At 41.6% G+C, this 22,213-nt stretch overlaps 1 protein-coding gene across 1 annotated transcript in view; it reads right to left on the reverse strand.

Moving 5' to 3' along the window:
* Positions 1-22,213, reverse strand: part of BCAS4 (breast carcinoma amplified sequence 4) — a 293,870-nt gene that overhangs the window by 92,319 nt on the left and 179,338 nt on the right. The window contains exon 4 of the mRNA XM_069243641.1: positions 17,020-17,154. Coding sequence (XP_069099742.1) covers positions 17,020-17,154 — 135 coding nt within the window. The remainder of the gene's footprint in view (positions 1-17,019; positions 17,155-22,213) is intronic.

The raw sequence follows: 22,213 nt of genomic DNA on the forward strand, positions 1-22,213 counted from the left end.
TCAATTTTAAGTGATAGGAGTCTCTAAAGTCCTTTTGTAACCCTTCAAGTCACCACTTATGGAAAGTTTATGTGCAGCCTTTCTTTCAAAACTGGATTCCTTTGTCGCATGGTATCGATGCATTTCAGACTTCAATAAATTCCAGTCCTCATCAGGACAGAAGTAGCAGGAATAAATCTCTTAGAATCAACTAGGCACGTCAGAACCTTGTTAACCACTGCAAAAGCCTAAATAAATTAGATCTCAATTGCTAGTTCCACAACAGTAGTCACGCAAAAGCATCAATCGATATCTAATCACATGAAATCACGCTTCACTTTATACACCACAGCATCAGCTGCCATGAGTATCTCCATGAAGCACTTGCAGCCCAAACACAACTCACTCTGAGGACCTGGTGAAGGAGAATAGCCGTAGGAAGACTTCATGGTTAATCCAAAATACTGACGGAGGGGAGGCTGATGCTGCGGTGTATAAAGACAAGAGTGCTATCATGTGACTAGATAATGTTTAAGGGTTTGGTGTGACCATGGTTATGGGACTAGCGCCTGAGACCTAATTTATTTAGGGGATAGAGGATCAACCAAGGAGCTGTGTGAGAGGTTTAAAAACGTAATGTAAGGAATAAATAATCGAGCTGAGGGAGCACCATGGAGATTGTAGGGGCGGGGATTTGAGGGGCTAAACTAACACAGTGAATAAAAGACAAAAATTAAGGCACTCCTATGGAGTACTAAAAGAAAAATTGGCTTCTTTATATGGAGCTGTGGAAGCAAGCAGGGCATTCAGGCAAAATGATGACAAAGAAGCTTTGCTTCAAGGGAGGGAAAACTCAAGAAGAAAAAATAAAACCTCCAAATAAGAAGCAAGTAAATGAGATCGACAAGGAAGCCAACCAATAGTAAGCAATGGCTGACCCAAAGACAACTCCATGTACTGGTATTGTATACAATAGGTGTTCTGACACCACTCAGCTAATATCTATTTGTAGGCAAGTGCTAAAAATATGTGCTCCATCTGCTCTTCTATTCATTGCACCTATCATTTTTGATGGTGATGTAGTTGGAAGATGCTTTTCCAAGAGCAAAACCTCCCTCTGTGTTTGTGAGGGCACGTGTCATCAATGGTGACATTATGAAGTGACAGTAGCGCTGTTCACCATAACTGGAAAATCTGAGGTTATTCATCAAAGCCATAACATTACCCCAACCAAAGTGTTTTAGGGGATGTTTTTTTTTCATAACAAATGTTATTTCCTCTTCTGATGAAAAAGCTGTAACATCTACAGGTTTTTCAGTGGATATAATTTATTGTGAAATATATAGAATTATAGTATCAGAGCAAAGTCAGGGGGAACCAGGCATAGTCAAGTTAATTACAGCAAGAAGCAACAATAAGTAGTCTCCTTGGTTAAGGAAATCTTCCCTCTGTAGCTATGTATTTGTAAATAGCTGAATGGCAGACCAAAGCCCTTATTATGAGATGCACACTTTCACCCAGAGCAACGGGCTTGAAGGGTGTGACCTTTAATGAACTTTAATGGGATTTTAGGTCTTCTAGTATTGAAACTCATCCTTTTATTTCAGGGAGTTTGACAGTGTATGTACCACTCATTTATGTGTGAAAATGTATGATGTACGGACCACGTCCCTCTGAGCAGCATGTGTGCGGTTTTGGTTAATATGAGACTGAGAAACGCGCCAATGAGCATCAGTGGCGTTTGGCCTGTATGGTTTGTGTGGCACTGAAGGGTGTAATAGTGTATGAATGTTAATGAATTGCGCTTCTAGGCGATCTAGTGATGCCAGAATAAACGATGTTTTCTGGACCAGGATTTTCCGTACAATGTGGGTATAAGAGCAGCATTCTGGATTTGCAAGCAGTTTGGGTTTTGTATATGAGTCAGATTGTACTGGTGGAACAGTGCTTTGAATTTCGTATCTGTGGGCGGTTTAGCTATGTATGTGTGTTTTGGGATTGTGTCTTTCTTATAGTGTGGCATTTTTTAAATACCTTCTATTGTGTATTCTTCTGTGTATGCCTGATTTCTATGGTGGTCTGAGTGGTGTATATAACAGCGAAGTTTTCTATTTGGTTTAATTTGTCTATGCCCTTCACTACATCCTCAGAAACACCTTTCCAGTTCATAAACATTTTAACAGATTTGGAGTGAAGCCCCGTATCCTTTAATAAATTAACAGACATAACACATATCAAATAACAGTTTTAAGGACTATGTAATCCAGCCGCCACACCCCCAGGAGCACAGAATCCCTCCAAACAACTGTGGCCTTTGAAAGCCGAGAATAGGGGTGGAATCCATACATGCGCTATGAGAACCTCAAGAGAGTGTTGAGTCACCCAATGAAGAGAAAGAAGACAACCATGTTCTGCCTTGACAGCCTAGCCCCAATTATATATATTTTCCTTCTGCTAATTGGTCAAGCCTGACCTGGGACTATGAAAAAGGGCCCTGCAGGTTTTTTTTAACATACTCTAACAGTCCGTTGCCCCCGACCGAGGGAACACCGCATGTTGCAGTTGCCAGACTGTAAAATGACCTTCTAGAAGAGAAAGGTTTTGTGGCATAGCACATACAATGTCTGGTGAAGCAAGCAAGGCGTTGCACAGAATGTTGAGCAGGTACCTCGAGTGAGGCAAAAAAACAACTTGCAAAGTGACAAATTAAATTTCATATTGTCATAGAACCAGTGCTTAATTTGTGCTTGTTGTTTCCGGTGCTGAGCACCGGCACTTATTTGTGAGGGCCGGGGCTTATTCTTATGCCTCAAGCATTTGCTGCGAGCAAAAGACACATATGTGAAAGACGGAAGAAGGAAAAACTAAAAAGCGTCATAAAGGGAGAAAGTAGAAAGTTGCAGGATGAGCTGAAGGGGCAGAGGTGGCCGTAAATGGACTGAAGAGGCCCGAGATGGCTTCAGGATTACGCTGCCTCAGTATTCAGTGCTGGCAGATTTAATTACAGCAGCCTCCTGTTTAAGAGAAGGGCTTTGAGCACCGGCACCTCTTAATTTACAAATTAATCACTGCATAGAACTGTTTACTGAACGAGGATCATACAGACCAGTGAGTTGTATAATGTGTTTTGGCAAAAGTGTCATTTGAGACCAGTGGCCATATTGGCATGGCAGGGCCCAATCTGGTGTTGTACAAGATAAATGGACTGAGGATCAGGCCTATCACTAACGTACACATGGAGAAGGTGTGGTCGGGCAACTGTAAAAAAAAAAAGGTGAACTGAGTTGTAATCCCAGCTTCCCCTTTTGTCCTTCTGTGTGATCGTCGGCAACTCACTTAATGTCACTGTGCCTCAGTTCTCTCCATGCCAAATCCTATGATGGCCTCCAAACAGCTTGAACATCACTATTAAAGACTATGGAAGATATTCCATGTGCGCCGGTAAAATGATGAGCTGCAATCTCCCAGTAAATGATCAATTCTGCTAGGATTGTTTGTGCCAGAGAGTGGTATTACTGACTCATTAGGAGTCCTGAAGTGATGGATAGCTCAGTAATACAGAATGATTTCACCAACCTGAGATGTAAAAGTGTGAATATTAGGGTTCTTACCTGCCAAAATTTCACCAGGTTGTTCCCAGCAAAATGTATGTAGTGTTAACCGCCGGGTCAGAGTGGTAATAGTGGACAAGACGTTTTTACATCCAAAGCAGGATTTCGACTCTGTAAATCTTGTTATACTGTTGTGTGATACAAGCATGTGCCGATATAGCCCTTCCCCGCAAGCCTTTCCAAGTTCCCATTATATACTTATGCCATATAGTTGTATAATATGGAGTCTCACAGTAAAATGTACGTTTTAGAGTGAGTAAGCACCACAGCTTTCAAGAAGTTGCTGAGTGATTCAGGGTTGTCCTGCCAAGCAGGAATGATTAAATAAAACTAATTGCACATTGATTTGCGGAAGATCCTTGTCTACGGGGAGGGAGAATCTATTTTTGGAGAAGAGACATTGGAGCACATATGCTCCAGAGCCACAGTAGGGAGACAATGGGTGTGTGGCTTCAGCAGGAACAATGTTAGTTAAGCAAACATATATTCTCCTGGCTGCTGTCCCTTGGGATCCTTTAATGCCAGCCTCACCTGTCTGTTCAATGTCGCGTGCCAGCTCGAAAAAGTAAGCAGGTGTCGCAGATGGTTTTTAGCTTCAGAAACCACTTGGCATGTTTAGGTCTCGCGTGAACTATGTCAAATCCTGTTCACATGGAATGGCGCTCTCGAAAGGTGAGGGGAACAAAGCTCAACCCTCTCATAGCCAATCATAGTTTCAGCAGGGGTTTAACACAGGTCCTTGCAGCCCCTGCATTTCAAGGGGAGCAACCCTACGGGGGGCCCATTCAGCTGAAGGCCAATGGATATCTGTGAGACATCGGAGATTCCTGGGCCCTCTTATCACGTTCTGCAGGGGGCCCCATCAGTTTGCATTAGGCCACTGGTTTCAGGCAATCAATATCACATTTCCACTGCTCTTTAGGAAAACTGAATTTTCACCTTTAAAATGTAATATGCTGTCCTATGTTTTCATTAGTATCTGTCACTTCTTCCATAATTTGTTTAAGAGAAAACGCATCTCAAAGAAAACATTTATTTCAATAACCATTTCATCGAAAAGAAATTGACAGGAACAAAAATCAGACAAGTGTAGGGTCCAGAGTAAATCCAAGGCAAGAGCAAAGGTTAGAGTTAGGTCGTGGTCAAGATAAGTGTTAAGGAAAAAGCTAAGGGCCATATTTACAAGAAAGTGGTGCATCACTAGTGATGCGCCCCTTTTCTTTCGGACCCCCTTTCGTCCCCTAACGCCACCATGGTAGCACCGTATTTACAATACGGCACACCATGGCGCATGTTAGGGGCAACTGCATAATTTTTTTGATGCTATTGTAATGCAATACTGGATTAGTGTAAAAAAATGATGGCAATCCAGTATAGTGTTAAGAGGCCCATTGCAATCAATGGGATCCTCATTTTAACGCTTGTTTTAAGCAGGTCTTAAAAATGACGCTAGAAATGGCACAATGGAATCTTGTAGATTCTATTGTGCAATGTTTAGTGATCCTCTAACGAGGGAACGCCCCCTTTGCATACATCATGCATTTATTATGCATGATGTGAAGTAAAGGGTTTATAAGGTGGCGCAAACCTAGTTTGTGCCACCTTGTAAATATGGCGCCCTGGTAGTGGCCCATTAGCGTCACATTTGCGTCAAAAATGTTGCTGCAAATGTGGCGCTACAGGGGCTCAAAGACCTTGTAAATCCGGCCCTTTGTTTGGTACTGGGTTAGGGACACGGTTCCAGGCAACATTGGATGCAGCATTGGTTGTTTGTAAATCAGAGTTAGATTTAAGTTCATGGTCAGGGTTAGGAGTGGCATAAGATTAGAAATAAATTTGATGGATGAAGTTAAGTTTTGTACCATAGTGACAGATTAGAGTTTAGAGTGAAGTTTGTTTTAACAAAAAGGAGAGGGGAAGGTCCACTGACATTTAACGATGCTTTTCCATGAGCTATTTTCAACTAAATAGTTTTCATTGAAATTCCCATTTCAATCAAGATATAGCAAAAGCCTCCTTTCAGTTAATTGGTTTCCAGTTACAAAATGAATCTGAAGTGGAATTACTCTAAAATGTCCTGAGATGAATAGATTCAGTTTTGAGTAAACATAAGCGCTGAGTCATCATAGTCACTTTATCACTAATCCAGACAATGCTATCTTCACTCTCAACCACACTGCATAGATTCTACAAGGTAATCACAGGATAATCACAACCATAATGCCACACACACTGTTACAAACTGTGAGAGGGACTAAATGGCAAGGTTACAATAATTAGTAAACCTGGATGATCCTGTGGTTGTTTTTATTGAGCAAAAAAGGACGCAAGCCCTCACTCACACGAGGTGACATGATTCATCATAGGTTTGCTCCTTGTTTCTATGCCTAGATGAGCTGTTAAGTGGTTTCGTCATTTAAGTACTTATTGTGGGAATCCCTGAGTAGTGACATTTCTTAGTGGTGGGTTTTTAAATGTTGTAATGATGCCCCACTCTTACAAGATTAAAAACCTATAGGGATATTATGACCCTTTCTAGCTTTCATCACTGTTGTGAAAGATGGATAAGGTCATAACCAGTACGTATGCAATGGATCCACCGTAGAACAGCTCATGTATATGATTTTGCCCATCTATATGATCTGGCCAAATTACTTTCTCAAAATTATCACAGTATGATTGTAGACCAATAACACGCTATAGCAAAATTACAAATCAGGTCATATCCATAAAAGTAAGTAAAAGCTGTAACAGTAAAGCACCTAATAAATAGTATACTCTAATACTGAGGAATCAAAAAATGAATACCACAAACTTCAAACACTGCTGTTTCAAAAATCCTTCTAATAATAATTAAACCAATTACAAAATAATAAAGCAGGTATTCAAATTTGCAACCGTTACATCCAAGCTAAAAAATACTTTATGGTACTGAAAATGTTGGAAAACTGTTAATCAGAAACACATGATGGATTGGTGCCGCTGGATTGTTAAAAAAACACCCTTATTGGCAAAAAGATATCAATTGTAAAGAATATTAACACTTGTGTTAGGAGTCACTTTCATTAATGGGCTCATCCCAGAATTTATAAAACATAACACATCCTTACCAAAAAGCATTCGAGATCATCAAAAGTGCAGCAACTGTCACTTAGACCCATATTTATATTCGGTTTGCGCTGAATTAGCGTCATTTTTTTAATGCTAATTCAGCGCAAACGTAACTCCATATTTAGACTTTGGTGCTAGACATGTCTAGTGCCAAAGTTATGGAGTTTATGCCATTTTCTGGAAGTGGAAACCTACCTTGCCTCAATGAGACGCAAGGTAGGCGTTCCTGTGCAGAAAACGACGATATGGCCTTAGCACCATATTTATCCCCCGTGCTAAAATCTAGCACGGGTGGATGGGGGCCTTAAATAATGGCACTAGGCCTGCGTGGGTCAGGGCAGGCGTTAGGGGACCTGTGGGCCTTTTTCCATGGTCAGAGACCAGGAAAAGAGCCCAGAGGTGCCGTTCGCTGGCCCCAGGGACACCCTCACCCACACCAGAGGGGCACCACAGGATGGGGGACCCATCCCAGGTAACTCCTGGCAATTATTATTATTATTTTTTTTTTCCCCGCTCAGGGGCCCTGACTTGGGGCCCCCTGCATGCGCTGGCCCCAATGGCCATGCCAAGGGGACATTTGTCCCCTAGGCATGGCCATTGGGGTGGTGGGCATGGCTCCTGTCTTTACTAAGACAGGAGCCATGTAAATGGGGGTTGTGCATCAGAAAATGGCGTTACACTGCTTAGATGCTTTTTTTGCCTCTAATCAGTGTAGCGCCATTATTCGGCGCACAAGATCCGGTTTCTCCTACGCCTCCCCCACCCGATTAGCATCCTTTACAGGGACGCTAACAGGGAATTAGAGCCGGCTAGCACCATTCCATAAATATGGCACCCGGCTGGCGTCCAGGAATGTCGCTAGCCGGTGCTATACTTTTACACACAAAAGTGTGCTAACGCAATTTTGTGTGTAAAAGTATATATATGGCCCTTAGTTTCAAATATCCAGTTATTGCTTTTGTGTTTGAAAACACTACTGGTGGCTCAATGGCAAAATTATGTGAGGCACAGAGTATTTTGGAGCCAAGCAGCCAGGCTTTAAACCGCATAGGAGCACCACCAACCATGTTTTTAGATATCCACCCTACAATCCTCGGGCCTGTGGATGAGTGGTTGGCTGTTGATTGATGCTTTTCATCCTCATTGCTCCTTTCAACAGCCTCAGCCATGCTCTCTTGTCGCATTAAATAGGGGAGGTGGTTGTGATGTCGAGAAAGTACTGCAACTGTAATGAATTACCACAATTTAGTGGAGGAAATATAATGATACACAAATATTGTGTCAAAAATATTGCCTGCTCAAAAATATTGTGAGGAAGAAAATATAGGATGACAATGTTTTTTTTTTTTAGGTATTGTTGTATATAATATTGTTTTATTTATTATAGCTTCTAATTAATTTTCTAAATATTATATCATTAACGTGTATTGGCATTATAATATTATTTTTTTTTTAGTATAGTTTCAAATTTTTTATGTTATTTTAAAAACAATTAAACTAGAGATTTTTAATTAAGTAGATAGTTATTAGGATTGAAGGGGATTAATGTGGGAAATGCAACATCTGTTTCCCAGATGCTTTGTTTTTAATTTATAATTTTTTAATGTAATTTAATGATATAAATAATGCAAACTTCTTGATTAATTGTTTTTTTAAATCATTTGTTGTTTTTAATTCATTATTAATAGGGTGATCAGCTAATTTTGTTATAAAATTGTTTACGTACATTTTAAATTACTTTATTGCTTTAATTGTAATTGTTTTTGATAATTAATTTAATATTATTAATGTTTAATTTGTATAATGTGTTTTTTATTAATTAAAAATGTTTGTTTGCAATTGTTTTTAGAGTGGTAGGGAGGGGAGTGTATTTATTTTAAATATTTATAGTTGTTCCTATTTTTTATTTAATTGTAATATAAAAAAATCATTTTGGAAATTAATTTAATGTAATTTATATTTAAAGAATGTATTTGTATTTTTACCATGTTTATATTTTTCTTGTTCTATATTTAAATATTTTGATTAAAAAAAATGGAGTTGGAACAGTAAATGTCCACCTCTTTTGCTTATTTTCAAGTGGGAATACTAAACCTAACCTCTCCAAGTCTAACACTTTCCATACTTTTGCCTACATTTGAAGGGGAATAGTAAATGTGTCCCCCTCCATACTCTAACACTTTCCATTCTGTTGTTCAGATTGGAGTTGGAATAGTAAATCTGACCGCTCCAAAGATCATAAATATAATCTCTCCAAACTCAACACTTTCTCTGCTTTTGGTTACGTTGGAGAGGGAATAGTAAATGTGACTCCTCTAAAGTCCACACTTTTCCCTGCTGTTGCTCAGATATGTGTGGGAGTAGTAAATATAACAATTCCAAAGTCCAGTACCTTCTATACTGTTGCTCAAAGTGAAGTGGAAATAGTAAAAGTTCCATCTCCAAAGTCAAAATTTTCCCAGCTTTTGCTTACATTGGAGAGGGAATAGTAATTTTGAATGCTTCAAAGTACAACACTTTCCATACTGTAGCTCAGATTGGAGTAGGTGTAGTAAATGTACCCCCTCTAAAGTTCAGCACTCTTCCTACTGTTGTATATGTTGGAGGGGGAATAGAGTATCTAACCTCTCCAAAGTCCAACACTTTCCCTGCTTTTGCTTGCATTGCAAGAGAAATAATAAATGTGACTCTCCCAAAGTGCAGCACTTTCTCTACTGCTGCTCAGATTCGAGTGTGAAGAATAAATCTAACCCTTTCAAAGTCCAACACTTTCCCTTTTTATGGGCGAGCGCAAAGCGCTCCGTCCATAAAGTAATCTCTCTTTGGGCTTCAAACCACGCCCAGGTCACGTCAGTCTCTTTCATTGGTTCCTGGGCTTGCTCTTTAAATTCTGCTTGAATTAATTTGTGAAAGGAATGCATACGTCATGCCTTTTCCGGTGTTTAGCCCACCTTCACAGCACCGGTAAACTACTAGACACATACGAGGCTCGATGTTTTGAGCCTGGTTTCTGGACTACTTTATCTGTTAATTCTCCCTGCAGCGCGATTGCACTGGGGTTTCATAGCACGATCGTGTTCCGTTTTTTCATTTTCAATTTCAGCGCGATCGTGCTCCATTTTACATAGCACGATCGCACTGTGTTTTTTTTCTTTTAATTTGTGTGGCAAAAAAAGTTAGGTTTGGAGTTTACAACGCAAATAGCTCCAACTCGAGCAAATGTGAGCCCCGTTGCATTGAAAATGCTTGTTTTGCTTATGTTGCATGAGGAATCGTAAATTTAACCCGCCCAAAGTGCAGCACTTCCTCTACTGTTGCTTACATATGAGCGAGAATAGTACATTGGACTCCAGTGACCAACAGTTTCCTTACTATTGTTTACTTAGGATTGTTAAATATTATATGTTTTAATTATTGTTCACTTATTCCTAACATTAAATAATTTGTATTTATTTCTTTTTAGTGCTGTTGGTTCTGTATTTATATTTTTTTTACTATAATTTGATACAAGTTTTTAATAAATGTATTTTTGTTTTTTATTTTTATTATTAATAAATTTAAAGTAAATTATTTGCATTTATTTACATATTGCCTACTATTTGAAACACATACATATATTTTCAACTAATTAGTTTAAACATTTTTATACTTATTTTTAATTTCATTATTATTTTATTCTTTAATGTTTAAAATAATTAACATGGAATACCATATATAGAAATGATGGTATTCTTGGCCAATTTAAAAAAAATATATATTTCTGTAGTTCACATATACAGTTTATAAAACTGATATTTTGGTTCTTGATATTTTTGCCACAATATTTGTGTACAGGAATATTATTGTTTCTGATATTTTTTTACATAAAGAAGACTGCATTGCATCCTCTCTGGCCCAATGGACTGCCAGTGTCTTCTAGGGAAACTCAGGGCCTCATTTACAACAAACTGGTGCATCAATCACGACGCAACAGTTTGCTTGTGCCGCCTTGCACCCCCCCAACAACACCACGGTAGCACTGTATTCAAAGTACAGTGCACTATGGTGCTCGTTAGCAGAGCTGCGGCAGAATTTCTAATGCAGTTGTGGCGCTTTGCTGGGCTAACATGACAAATGGTGACGCTAGTCCATCAAAGCCTGGGAAGGTGCAATTAAAACAGCCTAGCATCACTTTAACGCATGCTCCTGAGCAGGTGTTAAAAATGATGCTAGAATGATGCAGTGAAAGTGCCATTCCTGTGGACCTCCTAGCAGGGGAACACCTCCCTTACATACGTTATACCTGGCGCAAGTATAATGTGGTGCAAGGGTTTACAAAATGGTGCAATGGTCCAATTGCAACAGTTTGTAAATATGGCGTGGGGTGGAAAACTGTTCTGCGCAGCCGTAGAGTAAAATAAAATGAGGCTACAGCGATGCAAGGGGTTTGTAAATGAGCCCCTCAGCGTCTGACCTAATCCAAGTAACTTAAGGTATTCCTGACAGCTCCTGCCTGCCTCAGAGCACTTTTTAGGGTCAATCCTGCGAGTGCATGTGCTAGCGCATACATCTCGCTTGCAAGACTCTGTTGTGTACAGGCTTGAAGTCCGCCTTTCACATAAAATTTGTTGGCTTGCATTGCACTCTGCTTCATAACCTCGCATTTCAACCCTGTAGGCCTGGCATCATTTTCCTTCCTCAGTGTAGTGCCGGGATCATGCACTGATTGATTCAACGTAATCAGTGCCTGCCTGCTGCACCGGACGTGATTGAGGTACTATTTCTATCTTTTTAACTTATAATGCCCTGAAAACAGGTGTGTGACTGTCAAAAACGTACCCATCAGGACAAACAAAATTGCAAAGTTTTATTTTTTATAGCTAACTTTATTTTATTTTGCTAACTTGTCTTTTGTCACTTTGCACTCATGTTTTCTTTTGCTTTTGATTGTGGGCACTGTTCTCAAAAGATGACGATTATCTTGTTCTTAATAATGTAACACAACGTTATTTCTTTATTATGTGTAATTTCTGAAATGATGCTCTAACATATAATCGTGCAGTACACCCCAATCTACCCCACTCCAATCCGTCCCACTACAATCCACGCTACCTCACCCCATACCAATCCACCCCAACCCAATCAAATCCACTGCCACCCACCCCACTCTAATCCTCCCAACCCACCACAATCTAATCTGCTCCACCTCAGTTCGCCCCACGCCAATCCAAAACAATACTCCCCACTTAGTGGCGTAACAAAGGCCCTCAAAGCCCCCATGGAGTGGGAGGGCCCTGAGCTCCTGGAGGGCCCCTCAGCACAGTACTATGGCCTCAGACCGCCGGCGTGAGTCCAGAGAGGAGGCCCTCCATGTACTATGCTGGGGGGGCCCCCTCAAGTTTTGTTACACCACTGCCCCACTCCAATCTCCCCACTCCAATCTGTCCCATTCCACTCCAAAACAATCTGCCCCACTAATCTGCCCCACTCCAATCCAAAACAATCTGGCCCACTCGAATCTTCCACACTTGATCCTAAACAATCTGCCCCACTCCCATTCAAAACAAACTCTCCCACTCAACCCACCCCATTCCAATCTACCCCACTTGAATCTAAAACAAAAGACCCCACCCCACTCAAATACAATCCACCCACTCCATCCCAATTCACCCCACTCCACTTCACCCCACTCCCATCCAGTTCACCCACTCCCTTCCAATCCACCCAACACCAACCCAACCCAATCTACCCCAGTCCGATCCAATCGCCCCCACTCCTATCCACCTTAATATAGTCTGCCTCACTCCAATCTGCACCACTCCAATCCTCCCTACTTCAGTCCAAAACAATCTGCCCCAATCTAGTCTGCCCCACTCCAATTCAGAACAATTTGTCCTACTCCAATCCATTTCAGTTTGCCCCACCCCAATCTGCCCCACTTTAATCCAAAACAACCGGCCCTACTTCAACCTTCCCCACTCCAACCTGCCCTACTCCACCCTGCCTCACCCTGCCCCACTCCAATCCCAAACAACCGACCCCAATCCAAAACAATTTGCCCCACTCCAATCCAATACAACCCACTCCATCCGAATTCACTACACTCCAATCCACCACAATCCACTCCACTACAACCCCAATCCATCCCACACCAATCCATCCCAATCTAGCCCAGTATAATTTACCCCACTCCAATCCAATACACCTCACGTCATGTCACCTCACCCCAATCCAATTCAATCCACCCACCCCAATCCACTCCACTCCACCCCAATACACCCCCTCCATTCTGATCCACCCTACTCTAATACACACTACTCCAATCCATCCAACCCCACTCCAATTCAAACCACCCTACTCCAGTCCAACCAATCCACCAACTCCAATCCAACCCACTCCAGTCAAGTCCACTGTTACCCTTTCCACCTCACTCCAATCCACCCATACTACCACAATCCATCCCAATACAATCCACTTTAATCAACCTCACTCCAGTCCAATCCATACACATTAATCCATCCTACTCTAGTCCAATCCACCCCCCTCCAAACCACCTTACTCTACCCCACTCCAATCCAACCCCCACCTCTCAAATTAATCCACCCCACACCAGTCCAATCCACTCCACTCCAATCCAGCTCACTCCAGTCCAATCCACTCTAATCCACTCCAATCCAATTCACCCTCCCCAATCCACACACCCCAATCCAATCCACTCCACCCCTATCCAATTCACCATACTCAATCCAATCCACCCCATCCAACCTCACCCTAATCCACCTGACTCAATCCAATCCACCCCACTCAATCCTCAATCCAATCCACTCCAATCAGATCCACCCCACTCCAGGCCACCCAACTCTAATCCAATTCACCCCACCCTATGCAACCCCAATCCAATCCACCCCATTCCACTCCAGGCTAATCCACCCCCTCCAGTCCACTCCACCCCATTTCCATCCACTCCACCCCACTCCAATCCACCCGCTCTATTCCAGTCCAATCCACCCCACCCCATCCCAGGTCAGCCCACCCCTCTCAGTCCAATCCATTCTGCTAACCCCACTCCACTCCAGTCCATCCAAATCAAATCCAATCCACCCCACTTCAATCCAATCCATTTCAGTCCACCCTACTCCAATCCAATCCAATCTACACCACTCCAATCCATTCCAATCCACCCTACTCAATCAAATCCACCCTACTCCAATCCATCCCACCCCACAATAATCCAATCTACCACATTCCAGTCCAATCCACCCGAACCAGTCCAATGCACCCCACTCCAAACCAGTGAATCAAATCCCCCAGTCCAACCCAATCCACCCCACTCCAATCTAATCCCCCCCACTCCAAAGCAATCCACCGGACTCCAATCCAGTCCACCCCACCCCAGCCCTAACACTCCAATACAAACCACCCACCCCAATTCAATCTAATCCACCCCACTCAAATCCACCCCAATCCAATCTAACTCACCCCATTTCAATTCACCCCACTCAATCTAATCCACCCACTCCAATCCAATTCACCCCACTCTACTCAATCCACCCCACTCTACCCCATCCAATCCAATCCAATCCAATCCACCCCACTACCTCAAGTCACTCCAACCCTTTCAACTCTATTCCGCCCAACTCCACTACACAACACTCTCTGCCATTGAACTACTGAGCTCTACTTCCCTCTACTCAACTCTTCGACACTCCACTCCCCCACTCCACTATACAACACTCTAACAAATCCACTTAACAACACTCTACTCCCCCACTTCACTCTGAAACTTTACGCCACTAACCTTTAGCCATGCTGGACAGCAGCCACACTGGCATACAACATAGCAAAACCCATTGCCAAGGCCAATAGCGCTTGGTTTGCCAATGCTTGTTCATTTTGGTATCCAAGTCTTACTGAACTTGCTGCAGAATGTGAGATACCATTCCTCAACTACAGAGGTGACAGAAAAGTTATTTCCAAATCTTCGTCCTCACTCAAAACAGACCTCACACTCACTCTGCTTTCCACTTGATTCAGTACTGGATTAACTACAACTGGTTCAAACTAAATTCAAAACTACTTTTCAGCTGATGAGCTTTTCCCATATGCTGAATCAGGTCACAGCCTGCTATCAGCAAATAACTTCTGGTTCTTTCACATTTGCTTTGCAGTATAAGGTAAAAATATCAGTGACAAATCTTTGCACATGGATAAATATATCAAGCTGTAATATCAGTCTTTTATGGAGAACTAGTTGCTTTTTGGACTAAGTGCCTAGCGCTGTAGCAATGAGTGCTACAACTGGATCCAACTTAGGCTTCAAAATATTCTCTGTATCAGTGCCACTAACGTACAGTTACACAAATTGCAAGTGCTCCGAGTTTTGGCAGTGCAACCAGTGATCTCAAAAAGCTAAGTGGCAGGCATCAAAAATCCCAAATATAGATTTAAAATATATAGGACAACAAAAATGTTATGGCACTGCACTATGCATATATCTGTACCCCTTTGTATGTACCTACAGCCTTCCCAAGAAAATCGGTGTGCCAGGGCAGAATTATTTAGGGCCACTGAAGATTTAGTTAGAGCCTGTATATTGTAAGAAGCCCCGATGTCTTATTCTTATCATCTGTCAGTTTACTGAGGTACTTGGACACAATGGACTTTAGAGATCTCTAAATGTAATGGTGCAGAGATCTATACAACTAGGCCCATATTTATACTTTTTGCCACAAAACTGTGCTAAGGCAGTTTTGAGCCACAAAGTTTAGCGCCTGCTTGAGTCATTTAACAACGCCAGCCGGGTGCCGTATTTATTGAATGGCGTAAGATGGGCTTACATCTCAGAAGAAGACGCAAGCCAGGTAGGTGTGGCGGTAAGGAAGGAGCGGGTTGTGCGTCAGAAAATGACAATAACCTGTATAGAGTAAAAAAATGCCTCTAACCAGATTAGCTCCATTTCCTGGCGCACAACCACCAAAAACATTACTCCTGTCTTAGGAAAGACAGAAGTCATGCCCACCACCCCAATGGGTCACGTGTCCCCTGGGCATGGCCACTGCACCCTGTGCCATGCAGAGGGCCCCAAGTTAGGACCCCAGATGGCAAAAATAAATAAATAAATAACTAAAAATACTTACCTGGAGTTCCCTGGGATGGGGTACCCCATCCTCCAGAGTCCCTCTGGTGGGGATGGGGGTGTTCCTGAGGCTTGGGGAGGGCACCTGTGGAAACACCATGCAAATGGGTCCACAGGTCCCCTAACGCCTGGTCGGACCCTGGCGTTTAATAATGGTGCAAAGCAAGCTTAGCACCATTATTTAGCCCTTCCTCCCATCTGTGCATCATTTTAGTATGGTGATAAATATGGGTCTAAGGGGATAGCACCATTTTCTAGATGGGAACGCCTACCTTGCATCTCATTGACGTAAGGTAGGTGCACGCATCCAGAAAATGGTTCAAACTCCTATATTTTGACATTAGATATGTCTAACATCCAAATATAAATATGGAGTTAGGTTTGCGCCGAATTTGTGTAAAAAAAAATGATGCAAATTCGGAGCAACTGAGGTATAAATATGGGCCTTAGTTCCAATAAGTTGGTGCAACATTAACACCTCTTATTAAGACACACAGGACCATATTTATAGGCTTTTGACGCAGGGCAATCAAAGGGAAAGGGCAGGAATGCACCATATCTATGCTATACAGTGTATTCCTGTCCTTTCCCACTGTGCTGGTGCTGTTTTGGCAGGATTGTTTTTGTGTAGGAAAAGACACCTTCCGGCCCAAAAACAATCCTGCGAGGCGTTTTCCTCTTTCTATGGGTGCTGGAGAATGCCACACACACTGAGAAAGAGGATAAAACAAAGAGAAATAAAGATATTTCTCCTTGCTACGCCTCCCCTGGGGAGGCATAAGGTTTTGGCACTTCCCCAGGCTACAAGGTCTTGTAAATCAGTTGATGCCTCAAAATCCATAACAAAGAGTAAGGCAATGCAGTGATTTGCGCTGCCTTGCCTTAACCTGTATCTATGAAGCCACGCAGAATGGCTATGCCTGGCCTCATAGACACGATTTCAAGGTTTGTGCCGCCGTTGAGACACAACAATGATGCAACAACAGGTCAAGGGGTCGTAAATATGTCCCACAACCTTTAAAAGCAAAGATTACATACATTCTTCTTCTTTTTCTTCCTGTTAGTGTTATTATTAATAATATTTGTTGTAGTAGTAGCAGTAGTAGTATTAAAGGTAGTAGTGATGGTAGTATGAATAAAAGAGTATTATGTAATAAAAAAAACAAAAAAAATAACTGACCAAGTTTTGTGGCATAAACTTACATATAGGAAAGAGGGAATGTTGGTAGACTTGAGTATCTTATGGACTATGTTTGGAAAGGGCTGGTGGTCTCGCTCAGCTTGAACCAGCTGCTCCTCCAAAAATGAGACGTGGCGGCCCACCATTTTGACAAATGCCTACAAAAAACAAATGAAGTAAATATGAAGAAATGTTCGCATTAGTAATTGCTCACTTCCAAGTGTGAATTACAAAGCAAATTTGTTGCCTAACTAGAGATTTTCACCAAAATACCCGTAGAAAAACAAAAACAAATCAATTATAAGCGCAAACTATTGTTTTATTTTAATTGTCTTTATGTTGTGCTCACAATGCCTCAAAGCCTCATTCACATTTAATAGCACTTACAATTGTTAATGAAAAAACATAAAGTCCTCTGTGTTCAAATGTTTGCAATTTCCATGTCCTCTCATACTGTCTAGCTTACATTTGATGGAAGGTCAAGCATGTCCGTAGCTAAAGAAAGGAAGGAGAAAATTGTTCACACAGAGCTTTCTTATTAAACGTAGCCAGATATGAAAACAAAATGAAATATGTCAGAGCTTAATTTGTAAAAGCATAAGTGCAGGGGCCCCTTCTTTTTTTTTAGGATTCCATTGTAAAATGCCAGAATCAATTTGTAGGCATGGAAATACATGGTGCACTCTTTTACAACATGTTGTTTTTTTAAACTTTAGCCATGCTGTGCAGCATGGTTAAAATCCATTGGCAAAGGCAATATATCACACATGCGAGCTACATTGGCTTTGCCAATGCTCTTTTCTCTCTTTCTCAAAGTTTGATAATGAAAAATTAGTCTTGATCCCCAAAAATGAGTGCTGGTACCCACTGTCTGCAACCACCTGCACAAGCAAGCATTACTAAAGACGTGACAGAGGATTGGACTTTTCAGATTTAACATGTACAATACTGGATGGGGTTTTCTTTTATCAATGAGAGCTGCCAATCAAAATTGTCCTGGAATACAGATGTATTTGGCATTTGAAAAACAAATATATATTTATTTTATTTCACTTGTGTGCTTTCAACAGAACAATAGAGTAAATCACATTAAAATCAGGGATAAATAAGGAAAGATCACAGGATCTGAAGGATTAACTTAAAGGATAAGTTAATGTAAAAGGAGGGAGTACAGACAAACCACGAGTTGCAGTTTAGTTCCAGTGGAGCAGGGAGAGATGAGTTGTCATTAGGAAAAAGAGATTTGTTTGGGTTCTGAGTTGAGGAGGTATGACGTTCAGGTACGTGCAAACACCTTCACGTCCACTTTCTGCCATTATACCATCCAGCTTAAGTTAACTATAGTAGGCTAAGGGTAAGGCATAACTACTTAAACATTGGTTACAGGTAGCTTTAAAAAAGGTGGAGGTGGAACGATGTTATGAAAGATGCTGTGGTGGAGGCGATATAGTGTTCCAAAGTTTGGGTGCTGCACAAGTAATATTGATTCAATGACAGAAAAGGTTTGCAAATAGGAGTCTCTAGATATAATTAATTCAATCCATGAATATATAACAAAACATTACATGGAGATGAGGTCCACATTTGTTATGGTACTGGACAGTAACATCCAGAGAGGTTTCAAAACAACCAATAAGCACTCAAATGAGCTTCACTGAAATTCAGACCCAGCTTTAATAAAATTTTGAGCTGAGGTGGTGGCACTTTTTTGATGCAGCCGACGTAAAATGTTTTTGGGGATTTACTAAGGCATGCAAAACCTGACATGCATTGCTTTGCGTGGTTTACAAAAAAAAAATGATTAGAGGCAGCTTAACTAGAGATTTTCGCCAAAATACTCGATTTACCTTACATTGGAGAGATGATCAATCGGTGGAGCATGGACATTCCCATGTATTCACCTATTTATTTTGATACAATCCCAGCTTTACTTAAGTTTGTAAGCATGACTTTGCGTCAGAATTATGCACATACCCGATCATAGTGAGGAGAAGCATTTTTATTACTCCTCTATAGTACCTCTTTCCATGTGTGCTGCATTGTACAGCACACATACATTGAGGGATACGCATCCAAGGAGTGTTTTTGAACAGAAAGGTGTTCCTTCCTACTAACAAACTATCCTGTCAACAATGCAGGAACCGTTGCGCCTTGGTGCAACGGTTCCTGCATTGGCATTAGGCAGCCAGAAGTGCGCCAGTGCTGGGAGAGGGCTGAAAAGCACCATATCTTTGTAAATATAGCACAGTTCAGCTCTTTCCCCTTCACGTAACGCAGTGCAACAACTTGCCTTGCTGCGTTGAGTGAAACATTAGTAAAATTGCTGCTCTATGTATATCAGTCCCATACATATTTAGCATGGTTATCCTGCCAACTAGATTAGAATTGACAGCAAGGTGACTAAATATTGTCAACCTTACTAGAAATACATAATATAAGCGCTCAAGGAGAGGTGAAAATGCTCTATACAATACCCATGAAAAACAATACTCTAACTTGAAATGTATTTTACCTTATTCAAACGTATCTCAGCGACTGTGGAATGCACAAATTACAACCGTATAGTTTGAAAAAATATGCACTTGCCTAAACATTACAAATTAGAACTACATCCTATGGTTTTACTTTAAATATCTCTGGCATTCACAGAGCCAGATGAACTCTCTCCTAAAATTACTAAACCATTTCTATGTCCTGACCCTGTAATCATAGCTAATTGTACTCTTAGCAACGTGCGTGGAGACCCTTTTTAAATTGAATATACTTCTTGGCCTTTAATATTGGCAATTAGTTAAATACAGTGAGAGAAGTTGTGCAGCAAAGATGAAGTGGGGAACTTATTAGTTCCAGAAGAGAAAAATAATTAACAAGAATAATCATAAATAGACCTGCCAATGTTGTGTCATGTTATTGGTATTTGATTGGCGGATGTGTGCCACTGATATGGACTATTAGCACTGCTGTATTGATCGGTTTCTCTGTGGCTGCAGCCTCCTGGGCTGTCTTACAAGGGTGTTACTAGGCAACCTGCCATGTCTGAGGGCATTCCTAAAGCCTCAGGGTTAGCCCTTAGAGCCTCAGCATTGGATAGGCATGGTTTGCTTTTATGTGGTAGGTCAGAGTATGTGATTATGTGTGTAGGGGTACGGAGCGTCAGACTGCAATGTCACAGGGTATGCCTAAGGCTGCAAGGCGCTAAAGTGTTGGGCTGGAAGTGTTAGTCGGCCAATGCATTGGTCTTTGCCACTGTGGTACATTCGTACAGCTAAAAGTGTACTCAAACAGGTACATACGATGCAATAAAACACAAAAAAACCCTAGCACTCAATTTTGCTCTGGTGTAGTATAACTTGAATGCAGGAAGTCACAAAGTACTCAGTCCAAATGCAGTGCTTATTGATTGACGAACACCAAAATCTTCTTGCAAAGTTGCTACACAACCATTTCAGTCAGATTAATCAATCCTTGCTTTGTCAAATAGTTCATGAACAGCCAACACATCTTTCGTCGCTACAAGTGACTTTTTCAAGGCTGCAGAGTATATGGTATGTGTTAGATGTATGTCAAGCAATACAATATCCAATAGAACATAACATCCTATCATCTCCAAATTCGTGCAAGTTCTACTGAAAAATCCAATAAAACAGAAGTTCACCAGAAATTGTGCACAAAAATGTGATTGATAAAGCAGGACCAGAATCACCGCGAAGAGTGTAAGCCCAAAAGTGCAATGACAAAGTACCATGTTTAAGAAAGTCATGTGACGTATAATGAAAGAATACCAACATGAGGAGAACACAGGCAGAAAACCACCAGGTAGTCAAACAAAACCGTAACCTAGCAACGAGTAAAGTAGTAGAGGAATGCAGCAGACAATAAGTATGTGTACATACATGTCAAATAACTGTAATAGAACATAAGTAACTTCAGCTCTATGTGAGACCCAATAGTTCAAATTACATAATAAAGGGAACATATATACCTGTTTCAAATAACTAAAGTCCTTGTGGATGCGTCTTAGTACTAAGAAATAAAACATCCACTTAACAGCATTTCAAGGATGCTAATCAAGTTGATAATTCAGAGCAGTAGTAAAAGCCGATCACAGTAGGACCATAATACACCCTGCTCCTGTTGTAGAATAGAACATCTGAGTTAGAGAATATCCAAAAGCTCTGGAACGAGAGACTCACAGTACCCACTGCGTCTGAGTTGGTATATACCCAACGCATTGATCTAAGGCCATAGAACATCACTATAAATACATATAAATCTGTTCCTATAACGTAGCACAGGCTATGAACTAAAAGAAATGGCACTCATTATGAGAGTCAGGCATTTACTGTCACACTTATAGGGGGGTTCGCAGACATGGAATGACCATCCGTTTAACAGTCACTATAACTGATAAATGTGTATCTAGTGCAATGGTCTCAGGACCCAAAGATTAATTGTAACATGCAAATAAGCATATGTTCTTAAACAATCACACTGGATGTGTACTAAATGTAAGGCACACGTAGTGATGGTTCAGAAAATACGGTGTGTATAGCCAAGCATAATGAGAGGTGAACATTAAGATAAGCAATCCATACACCCAAATGGAAAAGTGTACATTATAAGCATAGATCTGCATGGATCAGGACATATTATGGTCCTGCTGTAATCGGCTTTTACTATTGCTCTGAATTATCGACTTGATTAGCATCCTTGTGTAACGGGGATGTTGTGACGAGTGCATTCCCGGCACTTCCGGCATCACCCGTTCCCATGACAATCACCCGTGACGTAGGGGGAGGAGGCCCCGGAAGCAGAGACAGAAAGGGGGCAGAGGGCCGTGGTGCAAAGGAGAAGGAGCGGAGCGAGGAGCAGAGCGGTGAGAAGGAGTGGAGCGAGGAGCAGGAGCGGATCGGTGAGAAGGAGCGGATCGAGGAGCACGAGCGGAGCGGTGAGAAGGATCGGAGCGAAGAGCAGGATCGAAGTAGTGAGAAGGAGCAGAGCAGGAGCAGAGCGGTGAGAAGGAGCGGAGCAAGGAGAAGAAACAGACGGAAGAAGGAGAGGATGAGAAAGGAAAAGAGGGAAGAATCCAGAACTCTACATGCCAACAGCCCAGCCACGTTCCAGGAGAAACATGGCTGCACAAGGTACAAGTAGTTTTGGGCTGAACTCACCAACTGGGGAAAATGGGAGAAGGGAGGGAGTGAGTAATAGCGGAGG

Source organism: Pleurodeles waltl, chromosome 7, assembly GCF_031143425.1.
Source record: "Pleurodeles waltl isolate 20211129_DDA chromosome 7, aPleWal1.hap1.20221129, whole genome shotgun sequence".
Classification (NCBI taxonomy): Eukaryota; Metazoa; Chordata; class Amphibia; order Caudata; family Salamandridae; genus Pleurodeles; species Pleurodeles waltl.